This window comes from Psittacula echo (genome assembly GCF_963264785.1).
Source record: "Psittacula echo genome assembly, chromosome: 4".
Taxonomy (NCBI): Eukaryota; Metazoa; Chordata; class Aves; order Psittaciformes; family Psittacidae; genus Psittacula; species Psittacula echo.
This window is the reverse complement of record NC_137738.1, coordinates 105,928,900-105,950,160: the sequence shown is the minus strand read 5'-3', so window position 1 is coordinate 105,950,160 and position 21,261 is coordinate 105,928,900. Positions and strand designations below refer to the sequence as shown.

Sequence of the window (21,261 nt, the reverse complement as noted above, 5' to 3'; positions counted from 1 at the left end):
ATTGAAGCTGTGACTAGGTCAGGGTAGTGGTCTGCATTGCTTTTTTTCCTCTTCATTTATAAAGTCTGAAGCTTCTCGGGTCATCTGGGAAGGTCCCACAGAAACATGCTTATTTGGAAGGGGGAGAGGAAAACCAACCAACTGAACAAGCTGTAATTATTTAAAGATGTAAAAAAATATATATTATGAAGTAGTATGGCTACCAATCCATGTAACTTCTACACCTTTAGAACTAATGAAAATAAAAGAATGACAATAAAAGCAGAAGGCTGCTGCTTGACTCTGACTACCCTCATGGGCTTCTTGCAGAGGGCTGGGGGTAAATGAGCCCCCATGAAGTACACCTGGAGAAGGGATGACGCAATGTCCTGCTCCAGGGAGCTCACAACGATAGAACTACGGAGTAATTCTAGTCAGAAAGATGACAAACACCAAAAGTGACAGAGCCAGCAACGAGGCAATTCAAGGCTGGGTACAATGGGGCTTTCAGCAACCTGGTCTAGCAGACAGAGGATTGAAACTATACATACTTTAAGGCTCCTTCCAACCCAAATCAGTCTATGATTTTAATACAAAGGGGGAAAAAACACTAAATATGTTTTCCGTGCAGCAGGTAATCCTCCTCGCACAGCGGAGAGGAGAAAAGCTCCCAAAGGCACTTTAGTACTGACTTCTAGTTTGCTCACTAACACAGCTTTGCATAGCAGGCTGCTGTTCAGCCTAAAAGCTGCCAGCTGCACTCAGAAACACCACCCTCAGACCGAAAACACGTTCCAGCAAGTGCCCTGCTTCCGGAAAGGATAGAGGTGACTGAGCACAGCCCTCCTTACAAACACCGAGCCCACTTCCCAACCAGGTCCCTCACCGTCCCTGCTCACCCAACTAGCTCCTAGACACAGCGCAACTGATGGGATGAGCGCGACCAGCGCCTAAGACCTTAAACCCTGCCCATTCCTGCACCACCAGCCAATGGAGGCGCTCCCTGCTATTTGGGAGGAGGGTCTTCCTCTTCCCCTATAACAGCAGATGGGTAGAAAGGCTCTGGCTGGGGAAGGTTGTGGTGAAGCTGGGTAAGTGGTTTGGGAGAGGATGGAGCTGCTGTGGGCAGCTGCTAGGGGCAGAGGAAGGGCTCTAGATCACGCAGGAGCAGAAGGGTTGCGTGCTCTGCTTCCCCAGATGCATGCAAAGGGTGGGCCTGGGAAAGGGGGTGGTTTGAGGGCTGGATGCAGGAATGTGGGGATTAGGGGCACCCCCACTGCACTGGGGAAACGTGAGGGTGGAAACTCTGGATGCGGTTGTTTTGGAGAGCTGCACGTTGCTGCTTGGCTGAGTGTGGGAAGATGGGAAGTACTGCATCCCATGCACCCTCTGCACGTGGAAGGTGAAGGCTGTGCCTTGAAATCACTGCAGGAGCTTTGTATAGGGGTGTGGAGCCATGCTGGGGCTGCAGTCCCTGGGCGCAGGTGGTGCTGGGTTAAGGCAGATGAACTGGGCAGCCTTACCCTTGTCATGTGTTGGTGCTTGGTTTCTGTCTGAGTGCAAGGACTGGAAATAAGCATGTACATATGGAGGATTTCTCCTGGTCCCAGACCTGTAGCAGTTTCAGCTAAGGCAGTTTGCTCTGGGATGCAGTGGCCATGCTTTTGGGAAGATGGGTGTCATGCCCTGCACAGGGCTTGTTATCCTCCCTGTTATCACTCCCTGATGGAGTGAAAGACTGAGCTTTATTCCTGTATCCCCTAAGGTGTGGGGTAATTATTCACAGGCCTGCTAGTTTCACCCAGAAGGGCTACATATTGTGCACATGAAGGCTTATACAGCCACACTGCCTTGCCTGCTCCTGTTGAGGTTATGTCCACACCACACTGCAGTTCATAACCCTGTTGAGGTGGCTGCTGACTTAAATGTCCCTTCTGGGCTAAGAGCTTCTTGCTGTGGCAGAAATGTGTGGTGCTGAAGGCTTTGGTTCGCAGTCAGTCTGAGCTGACGCAAGCGTGGGTCTGTGTCTGAGCTAGCCCAGACACTGGAGAAGCTGAGATGCTAGCGTAACATGGGAATGCCCCCTCTGATGAAGGACCACGCACAAGATTGCTGTTGATTTTCACATCAAACTAACAGCTGTGCCTGGTAACACACAGCCTTGTAGCTAGGTTAGAAGCTGAGCCTCTGGTCAGTGCTGGTCCCTAGAATTAATTGGCAGAGGAAATTGGCACTGTGGGATGAAAGCTAAACTGTGTTTTGTCCTAGAGCCTGCTTTCATGTACACCCAGTCCTGGCAGAAGTCCTCACTGCAAGCAAATGTGGCTGGGATTTCATGCCAGAAATAACTCCTTATATATTGGTGTGACTTCCTGGAGGGACTTACAGGATGCTGTAGGATGAGGCTGCTTCATCTCCCTCTCATACAACATCTTCTGATCCCAGATGCTGCTAGTAGAGCGTATAAATGCTCCCTAGCCGCCCATGCTGTTGCGGTCAGTGGGGCGAGCAGCTGGTAAAGCAAGGGAAGGGGATGAACTAACTCCGGTGCTGATCAGGGAGCAGCACTTGCCATGGTGGCATGGAAAGAACAGTGCACTGGCCTGTTCTGGTTTATTAATATTTATGCAAGGTTGTGTTCCCTGTTTGTACTGGAACATCACAGCTTTAAATGTTAGAGTTAGGTGAGCTCTCATTTCTGGTGAGGAGAGAGATGCTAAACAGTCTAATTTAAGGTTCTCTGACTCCAGGGGAACCTGTGGTAGGAAAGAACTTCTGGACAACCCCAGGCCAAATTCCTGCTTATGGAGCAAAAAGCACCATTAGAGCAGGTTGCTCAGGGCCTTATTTAATTGAATTAAGAATATCCCCAAGGGTGGAAATTCCCCAACATCCCTGGGCCTGAAATGAACCTGTTTCTCTTTATGGACTTTGACACAGTGCCTAGAGAAGGAAGATGGGGGTGAAGAAACTGTGGCAAGCTCAGCCTCTTGAGTGGTTTTGTGTATTTGTGAGGTGCAACTTTCCTTCAAGCCTAGGGCACCAAGTGTGAAAAAGACCTGCTATTCCCTGAACTGCTGGAGATGCCAGAGGGTCCATCCTTGAGGAAGTTCCAGCTGCTGACTTCCCCTTTTGTGGGACAAGCCGTGGTCAAGGTGGGGGGAAGCAGCAGGAAGATCAATGTGAATGACCTGAACGCGCTGAGGCTCCAGGAGTCCCAGGTGAGCTGTACTAAAGATGGACTCACTGGTCCATGACAAGTCTGAGAAAAGCACCATTGTCCCGCATCTGGGTCACAGAAGGTGCATAACCTGAGAACAACCAGGCTGGTGTTTGAGGTAGGCCATTGCTTTGTTTATAGCCAGGATAGGTGCGTGTGATCAGGGAGATGTGAACACTCACTCTGGAGTACTGCTCTGTGGTGCAAAGTTTAGGATCGAGGTTACTGTGAGGAAGAGGCTGTTGCAGTGATGTGGCTGGGCATGGGGATGCCCAGAATTAGTTGCAGTTTTGTGTCGGTCATGCTAATGCACTGGCTCTGTGTCTTTCAAGGGATGCAGAGTTGGTTTTGTTTAGAGCTATTTGTAGATGAAAGCTGATCTCTCCAGTATGTGGCTGTGAGAAGCAGCAGCCTTGTTCCCCTCAGCTGTGAACTTGAACAGTTGCTCCCCTTATACCAGAGGGCAAGGTTTTTACCGGGTTGGGTTGCCTACACTGTGGGTGCTTGTGAGATAGTCATGCTGGGTCAGTCCTGCTGAGGGCTTCACTTTGCTGACTTCCCTCAGGTGATGACTTGGACTTGACTGACCAGGTGCTAGTGCAGCTTCGCCTCTGATTACATGATAGTTTCAGCCAGGGGCACAGATGCAAGCTGTTTAATAGTCATTTGTGGCTAGGCTGTGGCTTCAGAGCCACCTTTGACTTAGTTCACCCTGTCCTGAGGCACTTGAGGCCAGCACAAAGTGGGGAGGCAAATGAGAAGCAGTGGTGACAGACTTTGATCTTTGTCACCAGTGTCTGTCATGGGGTGTCTCTTTGGACTGTCAGGGGCCTCTGGGAGGGCTTCACGCTACAGTGGCATTGGAATACCATGTGCTTCATGTAGACGAAGGGATGCTGAGAGAATGACTACAGTGCTCAAATGCTAATGAATCCCATGTTCAGGATGGGATGATGTGCCTTCTGTCTCAAAGAGGTTGTAGAAAATAGTCACTTGTATGGAAACAGCGAGGGGTTCCATGAATCCTCAGTACATCCCTTCTTTTTCCTCAGGTTCATGGGAAGAACTTGTACCTGGCATTTGTGGCAGCTGGAAAGTCCTTAGCACCAGCTGCAGAAGAGACAGTACTGCAGGAAGAGGCTGCTAATGGGGCAAGTCCTTCTGCTCAGGGAGGGCAGGGACAGGTTTGTGTTCCACAGACACATCCCCAGGAGGAGGAGCTGCAGGAACCCCAGCACTCAGGATCTGAAGCCCCAGAAGCAGCAGAGGGTCCAGGCAACTGGCTGCGCTTCCACTTCGGCTTGTTTGGCAGCATTCGGGCAAATGAGTTCTCAAGAGCAAACAAAGCCAATAAGAGGGGGGACTGGAAGGACCCTGCACCCAGGTATTTAATGGAGCCCTTACTCACTGTGCTTTCTGTCTGCGTCTCATTCTCGAGAGGCACTCTGCCTTGAACTAGATGTGTGTGGGGATGCTCTCAGCCCTGTCTTTACTCTGATAAGTCTGAAGATAAGTAGGCAGGAGAGATGGAATGAGTGGTTGTGTGGTGTGTTCAGCTGGGGAATCCACAGTGCACTTGTGGTGTGCATGCTGCCTGTGAGCCTGGGGATCATAGTACCATCTCGGTAAAGGTTTTTATTCAAAGAGGGAACTTTTAGGGTGCCAGACTGAATCATCCCCTGAAAATGCCAGTTTCTCACAATTACATGTTTAAAAAAAAGCATTGGGTAAATAGCCTACATCAAGGGTGGCTGGAGCCACAGGCTGGAGTGATGCTGTTAAAGGCAGCACTGTGTTGAAAACATGGGTTACAGTCTGTGTAACTTCCCAGTGGAAGTGTCCCGGACAAGGGATAAGTATAGGAAGACAGTGTGGAGTCTGTTCTTGTGAGCTGTTTACCCCAGGTGGTTAATAATGCACAAGGTAGGTCTGGCCTCTGTGGTATCCTTGTTAGGGACACACTCCATGCCCTCCTATCCTGCAGTCTTTTGAAGGATTACTTTATTTCTATACAAGTAGTTTCAGCATCGGATGCCCTGATTTGTGGGCCCTACTGCTGGAGCCCTTGGTCATCTGGCTTGTCTGCTGGGGAGAGCTGAGGTGCTGATGTATCTCCCTGCCTGCTGCTGTCTCTTGGCTAGGGACCACAGGGCAGCAGAATGAACAACTGTGTGCAAGTTGTGTGGGTTCACAAGCAAGTTTCCTGGCTGAAATCATTAAAGAGGCTACCTTGTATTAAGATGATGGCCTAGAGTGTTGGAATGCCTGCTGTGACCCTGTGCACACAAGCAAGAGTGGTGATAAGCTGTAGGGAAGGAATAGCTGGACTAGGGTACAGCTGTGATTGTGCTTAAACTGTGGCAGTCCTCCTGCATGGGGGACTGGTACACGATGCCTCCCTGTCTTTCATGAGGATGGGTAGGCATGTGTGAGTGCTGATGCCTCGCTGTGTGCTTTTCCCTAAGCTTACATCATGTACAGGCTCTTTTCTCATCCTGTGGTAGCTTTTCATTCCATTGCTGTCTTTTTGTGTGCCAGAAAGTTTCTTCAGCCAGAACAGATTATAACAAATGGTTCAAGGATGTTTCTGATGAGAGACTTGAACTTCTCTGCTATTCCCAGGCTTGTTCTGTACTTTGAGAGTGGAGGCTTCCTTGTTTTCTACAACTGCCGAATGCACTGGTGCTCCTCTCCGAGGGCTGATCCTGCTTCTGACATCCTGTCTGGGGAGTTCCACCGTGGCCAGGCACTGGATGCCCTACGCACACCCAATCCCATCTGCTACACGCTCTTAGACCAAAGATATTTTTCAGGGCTGGGTGAGTTCCAGGGCATAGTGGCCTCCAAGAGATAGAGGAAGGTGGGTGGGATGTCTATAGATCCAGAGCTGCATGTGTGAGCCTCCTTCTCCTTAGTTTATGGTTTCTGGCTGATCCAGCTGAGGGTATGTGGTCTTCTTGCTGAGGACAAGGCTTGCAGCCTGTAACCACAGGCTTCAGCTATGTGGGTGCACTGTGTGAGTCCAGTGGTGCAGTGCCCTGTGAAATGTCTTGGTTTGGGTGATTGGATTGGCTTGTACTTGTTGAAGGAAAGGTCTGCTTCCAGGGTTGTGGGAAGAGAACATCTTCCAGTCTGATCCCACCTGTAAGTCTACTCTTAATATGCCACCTCTGATAATGGGAATGGTGTTGCTAGCTGTGATCCGTGAGGCAGAAGTCACAGGTTGGAGCTATAGGTCTGCATCTTCTTGGTAAGAAATATCCTTATTGTCTCCTTATTTCTGACTCTTTCCAGGGAACGTCATTAAGAATGAGATCTTGTACCTGGCCAAGATCCATCCATTAACACAAGGCACTCTCTTGGCGCTCTTGGATCTGGAACGTCTGCTTGACTGTGCCATACAGTTCAGCTCTGACTGGCTGAATAACAAGCTGCACGGGAGAAAGCTGCACCTTCAGATATATCAGAAGGAGCACTGTCCTCTTGGGCATGCAGTGATGAAGGAAACTCTTGGACCGTCAGGTGGCTGGAAAAGACTTACATGGTGGTGTCCTCAATGCCAGCCTGCAGTACTGTCAGGCGATGGGGATCCTTCCCCAGGCACTGAGTGACCTGCCCTTATGCTCCTCCTTTCCTGGAGGGTGTCTCTTGGTTATCCAGAAGGTCTTCATGGTTTCTTTGAGGCTGTTGAGTTTGCTCTTCAAGGACAAAGAGCTGGCAGAGTTGAGTGCTCAGCAGAGGTTACAGGAATCACTCTGGGCCTCTGGATGCAAAAAGGAAAGCAGTTGTACGTGTCTGTTGTATTTTTGTTACAGTGACACAACAGTGTAAATAGAAATGTTTTGGTCACCCTGTTTCACCACTACAGCAAATGGAAAGCATAGGAGGTCAAGCGGGTGATTTCTGGGGTCTGAAGAGCTCCTACCCCTTGGCCCTGCTATGGGTGCAATGGCCTGTGGTGGAGTTGGCAGAAAGGAGCATATCCCTCTGCCTAAACAACTTGATTAACTCAGTACTGGGTAATCCTGCCTCTGTACCTGTGTGCTAGGCTGTGATTAGGTGTAGTTAGATGTGGCTGTTCCATCTCTCAGCTCTTGCATGAACAGCTGCCTCCATCCCATGGGAGAAAATAATCCTGAGCAGTGCTTGGTGGAGCTCATCTCTGCCCCTGCAGATTTTAGTTCTGTGGCAAACTGCCAGTTCATTTAAAAATAAAAACATTAAAAATGCTGTGCTTGTGACAGGGATTGCATGAAACTCATTACCTCCAAAGTAACTTGAGAGCAGAAAGGTTTGGAAATAGAGATGGTGTGATCCCTCCTTTGTTGGACTCTGTGTGTGTGTCTATGTAGCAGGCAGGAGCTATTGCTGTTCACTCTCCCAGTATTTGGGTTTATTTTCACAATAGATTGCTGACTCGAAGAATAAAAGCTGGAGTTAGAACCAGTGATGTTCATCTGAAGTTCAGTGTGTCTTGTCTTGGTAGTTTTTTGCCTGAAAGCTGAGATGCACAGGGGAATTCCAGCATTTGGTGCTGCCTTGTAGAGGATGGAAGTAGCAGTTTTCCCCAGCTGCTTAAGAGTGGGTCAACAGCAAAACTGTTCTCATAGAATCAACTGGGTTGGAAAAGACCTTGAAGATCAACAAGTCCAACCCTTACCCCAGCACTGTCAAGTCCACCGCTAAACCATGTCACTGAGGACCTCGTCTACATGGTTTGTGAACACTTCCAGGGACTGTGACTCCACCACTGCCCTGGGCAACCTGTTCCAAAGCCAGACTACTGTTTTGGAGAAGAAATTGCTCCTACTATCCAATCTAAACCTTCCTTGGTGCAGCTTGAAGCTGTTACCTCTTGTCCTGTCACTTGTTAATTGGGGGTTAGTCTCTTCTCCCACCTCACTATGACCTCCTTTCAGGCAGTTGTAGAGAGCAATAAGGTCCCTCCTGAGCCTCCTCTTCTCCAGACTGAATACCCCCACTTCCCTCAGCCATTCCTCATCAGACTTGTGACATTGATTCATTGTCTTTCTCTGGAGCTGCTCCAGCACCTCAATGTCTTTCTTGTAGTGAGGGCCCAGAGCTGAGTACAGTATTTGCGGGCACATGATCTAAAGGTGGCTTGCACATCAACAGGGTGTGTTGGAGTTGAACACCTCAGTGGTAGGCTGTTTCCCAGTCTTTCACAGCCTCTCCCCTGTGAACTGTGCTGCCCTTGAGTGGTTGCAGGTTATGGGATTGATGAATAATCCAATTAATGGGGTTATGGTGCGCATGTGCAAAGGACTTTTTAGCTCATTATAATACGAAGCGGGGATAGATCATGAATATGTATAGGCGTGTAACTTTGGAGGATAAATGTAGCGGGAAAACGACACTGAGGGGTGCATACTTTGGAGGAGCGATCCCGATGCACCTCAGCGCTGAATAAAAGCATACCTACTTTACAACTTTTACTAGTTGTGGAGTCTCTCCGCGTATCAATGGTGCCAGGGAAGATGGTTAATGTCACTGCTGAGCATGTCCTGCAGGGTGTCAGTGCAAGCCTGGAAGTGAGACGTGGTAATGTCAGTGCCCTTCTAAAACAGAAAACAACACACACACAAAAGAACCTCCAGCAGATGAAGCTCATGTTGTTAAGGATGAGATAGCAGCTCCTAGGTGTCTGGAGGGTACTGGAGGCCAGGTTGGATGGGGCTTGAAGCAACCTGCTCTAGCGGAAGGTGTCCCTGCCCATGCAGGGGTTGGAACTGGATGGGCTTTAAGGTTCCTTCCAACCCAAAGCATTCTATGACTCGTGGTTGAGCCAAATGCAGAGAGCCGGCAGCGGTCTCATGTCCCAGCTCACAGCAGGCTGGAGAGATCCTGCCGAGAGGAGGGTGGCTCCAGAGAAGTACCGCTAGGGAAGGGGACAGGAGGTGCCTTGAACAAGCGAGCACCTTCACGCCTGAAGCGGGGATGCAACCGGGAGGCTCCGCGGCGGCCCGTGGCCTGCCCGCTTCCTCCCGCCGTCTTCCCGCTCCGCCAGCGCCGCGCATGTGGCGACGCGCGCCGCCACCCAATCAGCGCTGGCCGGCGGCCGTCACACCAGCCTCGCCGCCATTCTATTGGCTCGCCCTCCCCTGGTGCGAGCGCCTCTCGGCCAATAGGCGTCCAGCCGGCCCACCGAGCGATGGGATGAGAGCGTTGATTGGCGGAGAGGCGGGGCAGAGGCGGCCTCGCCCAGCTCTGGTTAAGCGCCGGTGTGTGGATAGAGGGGGGGTGGCGGCGGCGGGAGCGCGCTCGGCGGTGATACCCCCATGGAGCTGCTGAAGAAATGGCTGGGCCACCCGGAGGACATCTACAACCTGCTGCGGTTCAAGATGGGCGGCTACCGCGCCGTCATGCCCAGGGTCGACCCGGTGAGCGGGACGGGGTGTGATGACAGACGGGGGTGCGCGTCGTTATCGACGTCGGTCGGGCGGTGCACGGTGCCCGGTGCCCGGGGGGGAGGCGGGGGATGCGGTGCCGCGGTGATGTGGGGCCGGGACGGGGTGAAGAGGAGGAGGGGAAGGGTGAGCGGGGCTGTCATCTCCCTGTGCGGCCGCAGCGTTGCCGTGGGCAGCACCGGCCCGGTGTCACCCGTGGGCAGCATCGGCTCCGTGTGCCTGGCGTGGTATCGGAGCATCCCGGGTGTTGCAGCGGCTCGGGCCTCATTCATTGCGCTGGGTCCGGATACCGCACCGGCTCCTGGTTTCCCAGCAGCGGGTCTTGCATTACCGTGCCTCGCACCGGTTGCAAACCACGCACGGGCCTGGTTCTTTGCACGGGATCGGGACTTTACCCTGCTCCTGCTCTCCGCGAGCACCGCACCGGCTCCGGGCATCGTATAAACCCGCTGCCACAGTCTGGATACTTCCCGTGCATCACACCGGCTCCGGGCACTGCACGTCCCGGGTGCTCCTCACCGGCTTCATTCATCCCGTGCGTTGCATGGCTCCGCTGCATCGCATGGGTCCGGTGCTGCACTGGCCTCAGACTTCTCATGCATTGCCCGGGGCCGGTACTCTGCGTGCATCGCACCGGCTCCGACTACCGCACGGTCCTGATGCTCCCCGTACATCAGCGGTGCTCGGACGGGGCGGGCACGGAGCGGGTTAAGGGGCGGGGAGCGGGCGGTCCTGGGGGGTGGAGCGGGCTGCAGCCCCCCGCCACCGCCGCTGCCCGCCCCGATGGCGGCCAGCACTAAAGCGGTGTCCCTCTTGAAGCGGGCTCTGGCCCTTTCCCCTTCCCCACCGCGGGGTCCCCCTCGGGCTGTGGGGCGGCTGCGGGGCGGCGGGCGGCGCGCTCAGCAGCGCGCTCAGCAGCGCGGGGTCCCTGCGGCGCCCCCGGCCTCGCCGCCGCCTGCCCCCCGCCTTCAGCCGCCCCCCGGCACCGCGCTTTGCCCGCAGGACTCGCTGGAATGTGGGCTCCGCACCTGCTATCGGTACCTCAACCAGACCAGCCGCAGCTTCGCCGCCGTCATCCAGGCTCTGGACGGAGAGTTGCGGTGAGTGAGGGTCCCAGGCAGGAGGCTGGGGATGGTGGTGGGGGTAATGCACCCCCCGAGGATGCAGGGCTCCCCGGGAGGGGTGGGTGCGATGTCTCCCCAACACAGGGGCTCCCCAAGAGGTGGTGGGTGCAGTGTCCCCCCTCTAATGCCAGGATTCCCCATGCAGTGTCCCCACATACGATGTTCTTTATCTGAGCCACGGCGCAGCCCTCCCTCTTCCCTCCTGTGCCTCAGGGGTGCTGTGCTGAGCAGCGCTGGTTGGAGATGCTCAGGGCAGCCCCACCCCGTGCAGCGGGACGTGGGGTTTCTCACGTCTGAGCTGGCTGTCGCACACGGCCCCCCCCACCAGCCGCGTTCCTGGGGGCTAGCACTGCAGGTCCTCGGCCTGCAGATGGTTAAACACAGCGGCTGGCCCTGTGCTGTTAGTGATACCCTGGGAATGTGTCCTGGCAGTGCCAAGGCTGGGCTTCGGGAGGAGGTGGGAAACGTTCCGGGGCTGACCAAGGGTCTGCATCCTGCCTGAAAGATGCTTTTGGAAGCAGCTGCCTCAAAACCTGTTCAGTCATCAGGTGGGCTTGCTGCACGCTTCTTTTTTTGCTGTACAAATATTGTTGTTGCATGCAGGAAAGTTTCAGACAGTAATAGTAGTGGAGGATGCAAAGCTCAGCTGGCCTGGGGCCTTGTGGCTATATATATATATATATATGCTCTCCATAATTCCTTGTATTTGTATGGTGACTACTGACTTCAGTATATAGGTCTCTTTTCAGTTAATCCCAAACTGGGTTAATCATCAATATGGGAAGTTTCTGTACTGGATACATCTAATGATGTGGTTGTGGCTCTGCTGAGCGGTTGTAGGTGCTGTACACTGGGTTAGCTGTTGGATTTCTGAGCCCTGGTTTGGCTTTTGGGATGGTGCCCCATAGCTGTTGTCCAGTGTTTATGAAATGGTGTTTGCAGCCTGTTTTACAGGAAAGGCAAAGAAATGCAGTGGTTTGGCAGGGGATGTGTGGAAAGGTACAACTGGGGCCAAGAATTAAGCTTTTTTTCCCATGCTTGCTATATTAGCTAATGTAGAAATTGAGGAGAAAAAAAAAGGCTACTCAATAAAACATCCTGAATCCTGTTGGCAACGTCAGTATGTGGTGTGCTTGCCTTCATATTCCTTTGGTTGTCTTTCTCATCTCTCTTTTCTGTTCTTTAATCCTTGCTTTGCAGCTTGCTGGGGTCAGGAAGATGCTATCCTTCAGGCACAGAAACTTATGCCTGGCATCCTAGAAATGCCATTACCAACCTAGGGCTGTGCAGGGATTGCTGCTGAATTACAGCTGGCTCTGTAGTGCGTCAGAAGAAACTCGTTTTCGAAACACAGTGGCTCTGCTGAAAAGTTAAGGACGAAAGAGGGAAATGCAAAATAGGCAGAATATAGAAATAGGCAGATCAGCAGCTTACTGAAGGAATTAATTTTGTTGGATCACCTCAAAGTGTGAGGTGATCATTGTGCTTTCACTGATGTTAACCCCGTTAGGGGGAACCTATGTGGTTATAAACCACTTAATACTGACCTCTGTTCTTGCTGGTTGAATGAGCTGGGAGCGTAGGGTTCAAGCACTGAAACAACCACATTGTGCTGACAAACACAGCACTGCTTGGGTCTGTTCTTGAGCACAGTGTCCTGTGCCACAGCCTGGTGCCCTCCCTTGCCCTAACTTTGTTTGTGACTTCTTTGGAGTGAAATTTCCATGTTGGCAGGCTCCTGCTCCCTGGTTCCAATCACTGCTCCCGGGAGAGCTTCTATGCATCTCCTAAGGACTGCTGGAAAACAGAGAACTTGTAGATGAGTGCTTGGAGCCATGCTTCCCTGGCCAAGGTGTTGGTAGTTGAGCTAAAATGTTTGGTTCCTTGTTTATCTTTCTTGGCCCCATAAACCATGTGTTCTGTTGGCCAAGGCCCTGTCCAGCCTGTTGATCAGTGCTTAGGGTGTTTTCTTGGAAGGTGGGAGGCTCAAAACTGCAGCTTCCATCAGCAGCTGAGCCAATGTCATAACTTCTGGTGGGAGCGAGGAGTTAGGAGACAGCACCACAGCTCCTCTCCTGGTGGTGGAGCGGAGGGATGCTTCTGCCTTCTCCTGGTGCCTGTCCCTGGGACCCTTCAGCATCAATCCCTGCAGGTTCAGCTGCTTTGTGGAAAGGACCAGCTTTGTGCTAGTAGAGGGTGAATGCTGTGGCAAGGAGAAAGGAGACCTCCTCACCTGGGAAGGGGGAGCTGCACCTAGGAGCTTGAGCCCCGAGATGAAACCAGGCTTGCTGTTGGGAAGTAGGCACTTCCAGTTCTGCAAAGGAGAGGTAATGTCAGTGTTTTCTTCTAGCAGTGTCACACAGGTTTCCTGGTGAAGACTGTGTGGCTTTGGTTAGCCGCCTGTCATCTCCATGGATCTCAAGTTGGAGCCCAACTGAGATCATGGTGCTTGGGAACCCTGCAGAGAAATGGAGAGCTGCAGGCAGACCATGCTCCAGTGCATAGTTGTTTTTATGGTCTTATATTTCATGCAATCATAAAATAGTTTGGGTTGGAAGGGACCTTTAAACATCATCTAGTCCAACCACACTGCAATAAGCAGGGACATCTTCAACAAGATCAGGTTGCTCCCAGGCCATGAATGTTTTCAGGGATGGAGCATCTACCACCTCTGTGCTACCTGTTCCAGTGTCTCATTACCCTCATCATAAACAATTTCTTCCTTTCATTTGCCCAAATCACCACAGAGCTAAATTCAGTGTATGATGGAAACTAGGGATGGAGTTAAGGTTTGGATGCAGAAGTGCGGTTAAATGAGTGTTTCAACTATGCTGGAGTTATTGCTTCCCTTGGCATGGTGTCAGTGTGAGAAGTGCTTCTGGGATGACTTTTCAGATTCTGCTCTGCCTTTCTTCGTTGCTGCTGAAAGGGGGTAGGAGTCCTGGACCCTTGCATTGTGTCAGGTGAACCTTTGCAGCTTGGTCAAAATGGAAAAACTCAGTTGTGCAAAGGAGCAGGAGGGCATGAGAGAACTGCTCATGAGCACTGGGATGTGTATTTTGATGGAGATATTAAATACTCTTCAATTAAGGAAAAAATGCCAAATTTAACAGTATTGGCTCCAAAAGCCAGTCAGTTTTCCCTGGCTGGTTAATCACCGCTTGCATGGTGTCATTCAAGGAGAGCAATGCTTTTGCCTAGTAATTAGCATTTAAGCAGTCCAAGCTAGTTTCTATTTGTTAAGCAATTAATAAATGCATCATCTCCTTGATGTATCATTGTGCTCATTTAGAGCTAGGGGATTAATTTACATAAGTTGTAGAGTTGGAGCCAATATTTCTTGCCATCAGCACTTGTGTCTTTGCTTCGGCAGCAGAAGTGTGGAGCCTGGTTGGGGAAGGCAGGAATAGGGAAGGCAGAGGCAATGGGATGGAGAGGGGAAGTGGCTTTCAAGCAGCTTCCTGCTCGGATGCTAGGATATGTGGGCTGGTTCCAGTGTCTTGCATGTGGAGATATAAAATAAAGGGTGGTTTTGGCTGTATTCCTGTCCTAATGTTCCTGTTTCCTAATGTTCCAGTAAGGCACCCCTTTACTCCTTCCACAAGCAGGATAAAAGGGTGCTGGGTGCAGAGAAAGGGAGGTGATAGGAAAATTACACCAGCTTTTTCCCTTCCTTGTTTTGTGTTTGCTTTTCCCAGTCAGCTGACTTCAGGCTCTGTCCTCCAGGTTCTAACAAATGCTGGCCTTGCTTGCAGGGTTGGACCTGGCAGTGCCCTGCCCAGGGAGAACAGGCCTTTCCCTTCCCCGGTGTATGCATCTTAGAAAGCCAAAAGCCATGCTATAGTTTCCTGCAGGAAGGAAAGGGTTTCCTAATGCAGCTCTCACAGCAGTCAGCCCATGGGGAGTTTGTGTGGAGGCACCACTGTTGCTCAGAGCACAGGTTCAAGGAGATGATGAGCAAGGTAGGTGGGAGGTGCTGCTGGTGGTGCTTTCCATCCTTAACCTGCTCCTCTGATTCTGGGATGTGAGCAGCATGTTTCTAATGCGTCTGGTTTACTTTCCTACACTGCAGGGGACAGTCACTGTCCCTCATATGAGGGCTGGGGAAGCTGACACCTGGGATATAGTTGAAGATATCCCTGCCCATTGCAGAGGGGTTGAGCTAAGTGACCTTTAAAGGCCCCTTCCAACCCAAACCATTCCATGACTTGAAGGAGGAGGGATTGTATTTGGGTATCCTTTGACCAAAGCAGTACTGTATCACCTGCAACATTACAGTGAATTTTGCTGGAAGTGCTATCTTCCTGAGGCATCAACAACCTGGCAGTGCCTATGTGTATCATATTGAGCTTTCAGTGCCTGCTGAAGGCTTTGTGGTTAATCTAAGCTATTTGTCCTGCCTAATAGGCAATCCCAAGTAAGGGATTGTTTTTTCTCCTCCCCCCAGACATGCCGTCTGTATATTCTACCTAGTTCTCCGGGCCCTGGACACTATAGAGGATGACATGACCATCAGCTTAGATGTGAAGGTCCCAATGCTGCACGAGTTTCACTCCTATCTCTACCAACCAGAGTGGAAGTACATGGAGAGCAAGGAGAAGGACCGGCAGGTGCTCGAAGACTTCCCAACGGTAAGGCATCCACCTCCTTGCTTCAGCTGCCTTGTGATGCCTTTCTGTCACTAAGTCTGCCTATGCCTGCTGAGGTCATGCAGTCCCTGGTGAGCCCGTAGTTCATCACTTGCACATGAGGCTGAATGCAGAGCTGGAGTGAGAAACCCAAATACTGTGCAACTCTGTGAAAGTCTGGCTGTGGAGAAGTGCCAGCTTTAAAAAGCGGCTTTTTTCTTCCCCTGTTGGAAGATTAAATGGCCATCACCTTGTGGAGAGTGTTTTGGATTGGGCACTCTGCATTACCTGGGTTGGGTGTCCTGGACTCCTAGGAGAGGAGGAAAGCTTCTCTGGCATTTGGCTTATGGATGGACAGCATTTGTGCTGGCCCTGCAAAGATCTGCTACAGTACTCTGCTTGCAGACCTTTGTGATATATATAATCATAGAATCATGGAATGGTTTGGGCTGGAAGGGACGTTAAAGCTCATCCAGTCTCAACCCCCTGCCATGGACAGGAACACCTTCCACTAGACCAGGTTGCTCCAAGCCCCGTCCAACCTGGCCTTGAACACTGCCAGGGATGGGGCAGCCACAGCTTCTCTGGGCACCCTGTGCCAGGGCCTCACCACGCTCACAGAGAAGAACTTGTGCCTAAGATCTCATCTCAATCTCCCCTCTGTCAGGTTAAAGCCATTCCCCCTTGTGCTGTCCCTACAAGCCCTTGTAAAATGTGCCTCTCCAGCTTTCTTGTTGGTGCCTTTAGGCACTGGAAAAATAAACAGTGTTTATTGCACTTTGTTGTCTGTCTTGGTGTGTATGTGTTATTCACTTGGGCAATGTGACTTCATGCTCAGGTATGACTTGATTCTAGTAATGTTTCATAGAGGAGTACTTGCAGGTTGTGCTTCTCCATGTAGTAGATTGAAGCAACTGAAACAGAAGCAGAGTCAGTATGCTTATTTTATAGACAGACTATTTTACAGGGCAAGGACATGCCAGCAGCTGTGGATAGAGTCAGGAGAGGAGCCTGGATCCATGCTGGGGTCTGAGCTGTAATCAGTCAGACCGCTGTCATTATGCTGTCACACATGCTGGGCTGGCTGTAGTTACCCACTATAAATAAGTAATACATTATCAAATAATAAATTAACTATAAAGACCCCTTAGCTTAGCACAATCATAGAATAAAGCTTAGCACTACAAAACGTGATGCTCCTCAGTTTTGGGAAGGGGAGGATGCACTTTTGTGTTTCCAATGTGAGAGCAATTGAGTCTCTGAGTTATGTTCGTGAATATGCAGAAGGAGGATTTCACACTCTTTAAGTTGTTTGGTGCCTCTCCTGTTGTGCAAAATGCACACTGTGAAGCCAGAGCTGGAGAGAGCTCAGGAGAACAGAGTACCAGAAACCTCCCCTGTCTTTCCCATGGTTGCTGTGATGGAATGCTCTCACAAACTACAAAAGAACCCCCGACTGTGCACCAAGTGTAGCTACTTCTGTGCTGCAGCTCCCGGATGATACCAGTCAAGGCCACTGAGCCTTCCCAAAGATACTGCTGTGTCTGATCTACCGCCAGAGACTGTACTGAGAACAGACAGGGCCTGTGCTTTAAGGGCCTTGAAACAACTCTTGGTTGTGGGAGTTGTCCTGTATCTGCAGCCAGGGTGGGATAAGAGCCTTGTAAACAGCCTTTTTCTTATTCCTTAATAAATGTTGAACCCTGCTGGCTTTTCCTGACACTGTCTTTTGTTTTCTTCCTCGTGGTGGTTTGTGCTGCAGATCTCCATGGAGTTCAGGAACCTGTCAAAGGTCTACCGGGATGTGATCTCAGATATTTGCCACAAAATGGGCGTTGGGATGGCAGAGTTCTTAGAGAAGAAGGTGGACTCTCAGCGTGAGTGGGATAAGGTAAGTCAGCCTGGACAGAGGAGTGGACTGAATGTAACATCCACTTTGTCACTGTGAAGGCATTGTTGTGGGAAGAGGGTTCAGCTGGATGAGGAAGACTGTGGGCTTGGGAAGGCTTTGAGAGACTGCTGGTCCTGTGGGTAATGGGAGCATGGTGTAGCTTGTTGGTGTTGCCCATCAGCATATGTTTGGGGTAACCCACTGCATCAGCTTGTTCCCCTGTGGGTGGTTCATTTGGCTGATGACAGCAGAGTGACAGCTTGGTGGGACATGCTGAGGTGTTTGCTGGGTATGGGAAAGCTGAGATGTCCCAGGAAGGGCTGTGAGAACTTGCAGAACGTGTACTCCCAATGGCTTCTGAGCAACAGTTTTGTAAAGATCACTGTGGTAAATAGCCTGTAACTGCTTCTTTTATCTTGTTTTGTTCCTGCCCCTTCCCCTCTTTGTGCCTCGCAGTATTGTCACTACGTTGCTGGGCTGGTGGGGATCGGCCTTTCCCGTCTCTTCTCTGCATCAGAGCTAGAAGATGCTATTGTTGGACAGGACACAGAGCTGGCAAACTCCATGGGCCTCTTCCTGCAGAAAACCAACATTATCCGGGACTATCTGGAAGACCAGATGGAGGGAAGGGAGTTCTGGCCAAGAGAGGTGAGGGAGAACACTGTCTTAGGGTGAGGTTCCTGCTGTGCCTCTTTGGGAAATGCACTGAGACTGAAGGTGCTGTTGCTACTCTGATACAGTGAATTGAATCCTCTCGTTAGAAGAATTCCTACTGGAATTTCCTTTGAAATACGCAAATCCATTTTTTTTCCTCTGAAGTTGGTGTCCCTTGACAGTCTTTCACACTTGTGTTGGAGAACTCTAATGGATGCAGCCAACCATCCATGCTTCCCAGGACACCCGTCTTAGGAAGCCGTTATAGGGTGTGCAGTGGAAGGTGGACAGCTAAAATTTTACTGTCTCTCATGGCCCTTTAAGCCAAAGTTAACAGGAGAGACTTGATGGTCGGCTTCAATTTTATTAGATCTGACAGTAAAGTTGTGCTGCATAAGATTGCTACTATTGATTGTACACCTTGATAATAACAGTTCTTGTAATTTTGCAATCTTCCTTCTTTTCTTGAGCCTAATAAGTCCTTCAAGGCTTTTGTGGGTCTCTGGTGGTTCACGTTGGTCTCCCAGACCTCAGTGTTATTGATGTCACTCTTACAGCAGGAATGTACCCTCCAACTTGTGAATCCTTATCTTCGTGTTTAGGTTTGGAGCAGATACGCAAAGAAGCTCTCGGATCTTGCCAAACCAGAGAACATCGATATGGCTGTCCAGTGTCTGAATGAGCTCATCACCAACGCCCTCCACCACGTCCCTGATGTCCTCAAGTACTTATCCCGCCTGAAAAACCAAACTGTCTTCAACTTCTGTGCTATCCCCCAGGTGAGTTACGTTTTCAAGTGGTTCTTCATCATCTGCAGCCCAGCTGATGAGAAGCTGGAGGTGAAGGATGTTGTTATGTATCATGTTGGTATTAGCCTGTTTTATTCTCCATCTCTTCTCTCTCTTCCTTTTTTCCTGGTACCTGCTCTTTCTGCTGTTGGTGAGGTTGGGGCTCCTCTCCAGAGTGTCTTAGCATCAATTTCAGTAGAGCTGAGGTTACTCCCTTAGCAAGCTCCTCACAAAGTGGTAAGGGCTCTTTGTGTTTCTCCTCAGGTGATGGCTATTGCTACATTGGCTGCCTGCTATAACAACAAGCAAGTATTCAGGGGTGTAGTGAAGATACGAAAGGGACAAGCCGTCAGTCTCATGATGGATGCCACAAACATACAAGCTGTCAAAGCCATCATGTACCAGTACGTGGAAGAGGTAGGTTGAGCAGTTTGATTAATTTCTGGCTGTTCCCATCCTCATTCATGGTATGAAACTGGGAAGACACATGAATCTGTTAATCCTCTCTTTACATCTCTTAGTTCAGTGGTGGCAGGAAATGGTGACCTTGATGTGGTTTTGGCCTGGACCAAACCGGGTCCAGGTGCTTGTGTTAAGAGGCAGAGACTGAAGTCCTGCCTTGCTGATGGAGAATCAGAGTAGTCAGCTCTGAGAGCACCTGGGCTGAGTAGGCACAGAGGACCTTTCCCACAACACACTTCTGAACAGGTTGCATCATCTCCCTGTGAGCTGCTTGAAAACAAGTGAGCACTCTTGTTCTCTTGGTTTCTGTACTTGCAGCTTGCAGGATGATGTGGTGGTTGTGCTCCATGGCCAGCAGTAAATAAGGGCAGCTCTTTACAGCTGCTTAAAGCAGTGGGACTCCCAGCTTGAGGGTACTGTGGAGGTTAAAGTTCACAACTGTGATTGTTTTCATGGGAAGATAAAATAGCAACTCAAAAACAAATCCAGCAAGGGGTGTTAAATAAAAGGACATTAGTTCTGCACCAGAGAGACCCCAAAACATGGATTATTAGAGCTCCCTTTGTGGGCTGGCCAACCCTATGGCAAGGGACACCTCGGCACCTTAGCAAAAAAGAGGATCTCTGCTCATTCACACCTCCCTATGCCCCATGCAGACAAGTATCTCACTGCAGTGAGGATTGCAGGGCAAGAACCACTAGTTCCAGCAACACCACTTGTGATTGAGGGATTATGTCTGATGTGGTCCATCTCTCATCATAGGGTGCCCTCAAGAGGCTGCTTGGCTTAGTGCACTCCTCAAGGGAAATGGGCCCTGGCCCGGTCCAGGCATCCCTTGCTGCTGATCGTTGCTCCATGGCAATCCATCACTGAGATTGTTCTTGAGGACATGATGGCCCTTAACATTTCCCCTTCCACGCAGTGGTCCCGTTTGCCTCTTGAACCTTGGGTGGGAGCCATAACTCCTCTTTCCTTCCTCCTCCCCAGATCAACCAGAAGATCCCAAGCACAGACCCATCGTCCAACAAGACGCAGCAGATCATCACCTCCATCCGCGCCATGAGCTTGCCCAGCAGCCCCATGGCCTCGCGCCACCACTACTCCCCCATCTACCTGTCATTTGCCATGCTCCTGGCTGCCCTGAGCTGGCAGTACCTCAGCACCCTCTCCAAGGCCACCGAGGACTATGTCCAGGCAGGAGAGAACTGATGGGCAGAGGCGGGCGGGGGGAAGAGATGGTTGGACATGGGCAGCGGAGGTAGGAGTCTCCTCATCCCCTGCCGGTGGGGATGGCCGGGCATCGGGGTGCCATGGGGCCTGGATGGTGATAAGGACAGGACACCGGTGAGCTGTGGCCCCAGGGCAGTGGTGCAGCGTTGCCAGGCTCTGCTCCTCACCGCCCTTGCTGTCTGCTTGGATGGTTACAAGCACTAATCGGAGTCTTGCTGTTTGGGGTTGAAGATTTTTTTCCCTTCTTTCCTGTTGGATGGTTTCCCTGAATCTTTTTATTTTTGGTTAGGATGGTTTTAAATAGAAACTCCAGTTGCCTCTTCCCTTTTGCTTGAGATGTGAGACGCCCTTTCCAGCTCAGAGCTGAGGAAAACCACTTAGATTTTGCCTCCCTTTCTTAAGCAGCCTCTTCCACATTGCCTCTGGTGCCTGCTCCACACTGGAAGGATGCTGCTTCAGCCAGGAGAGCAACATGCTTCCTTACCCAGGGAAAAAGCTGTGGCCACCTTCTGGCCCTCAGCCCAGGCTGGTTGACACCCTGCAACCTGGAAACAGAGTCAGTCTTTACATTTCTGTTCTTGTGCTTAAGGAGGCTGCTAGACTTGAAACAAGCCCCTTTTAATGTTAAATACATAGAAGGAGGGATGCTCTGTCCACTTTAATGTGCTCACAGCTGAAAGCCACGTGTTGCAGCTTCCCTGCCCTCTCGCAGGTGGCACCCTGCACTTGCAAAGGTACATGTCTGAGCATGGGGAGGTGGTTAAAATGAGAAGGAAGCTGCCTGCATGGTCCTGAGCTAATACCCCATTCCTGGCTCCACTGCAGGCTCTGGGCTCTGCAGCACTTCTTCAGCCCAA

The 21,261-nt window shown here is 50.9% G+C and overlaps 2 protein-coding genes across 3 annotated transcripts; both read left to right on the top strand.

Moving 5' to 3' along the window:
• Positions 1–3,059: 3,059 nt before the first annotated feature.
• Positions 3,060–6,810, top strand: NEIL2 (nei like DNA glycosylase 2; the record flags this gene model as incomplete). Its single annotated transcript, XM_080615367.1, has 4 exons — positions 3,060–3,200; positions 4,252–4,583; positions 5,822–6,018; positions 6,494–6,810. The coding sequence occupies exons 1-4, from the start codon at positions 3,063–3,065 to the stop codon at positions 6,808–6,810; spliced, it is 984 nt and encodes a 327-aa protein (XP_080471493.1). The 5' UTR covers positions 3,060–3,062.
• Positions 6,811–9,466: 2,656 nt separating this feature from the next.
• FDFT1 (farnesyl-diphosphate farnesyltransferase 1) lies at positions 9,467–20,887 on the top strand (the record flags this gene model as incomplete). Of its 2 annotated transcripts, XM_080614825.1 has the most annotated exons (8): positions 9,467–9,600; positions 10,630–10,727; positions 15,199–15,382; positions 17,142–17,270; positions 17,727–17,918; positions 18,527–18,703; positions 18,977–19,129; positions 20,162–20,887. In XM_080614825.1, 8 exons carry the CDS (start codon positions 9,499–9,501, stop codon positions 20,381–20,383), a joined length of 1,257 nt encoding a protein of 418 aa, XP_080470951.1. In that variant the 3' UTR covers positions 20,384–20,887. The 2 variants fall into 2 exon arrangements, with proteins under 2 accessions (XP_080470951.1, XP_080470950.1); XM_080614824.1 differs by lacking the exon at positions 9,467–9,600 and having other exon boundaries at positions 10,411–10,727.
• Positions 20,888–21,261: the final 374 nt, after the last annotated feature.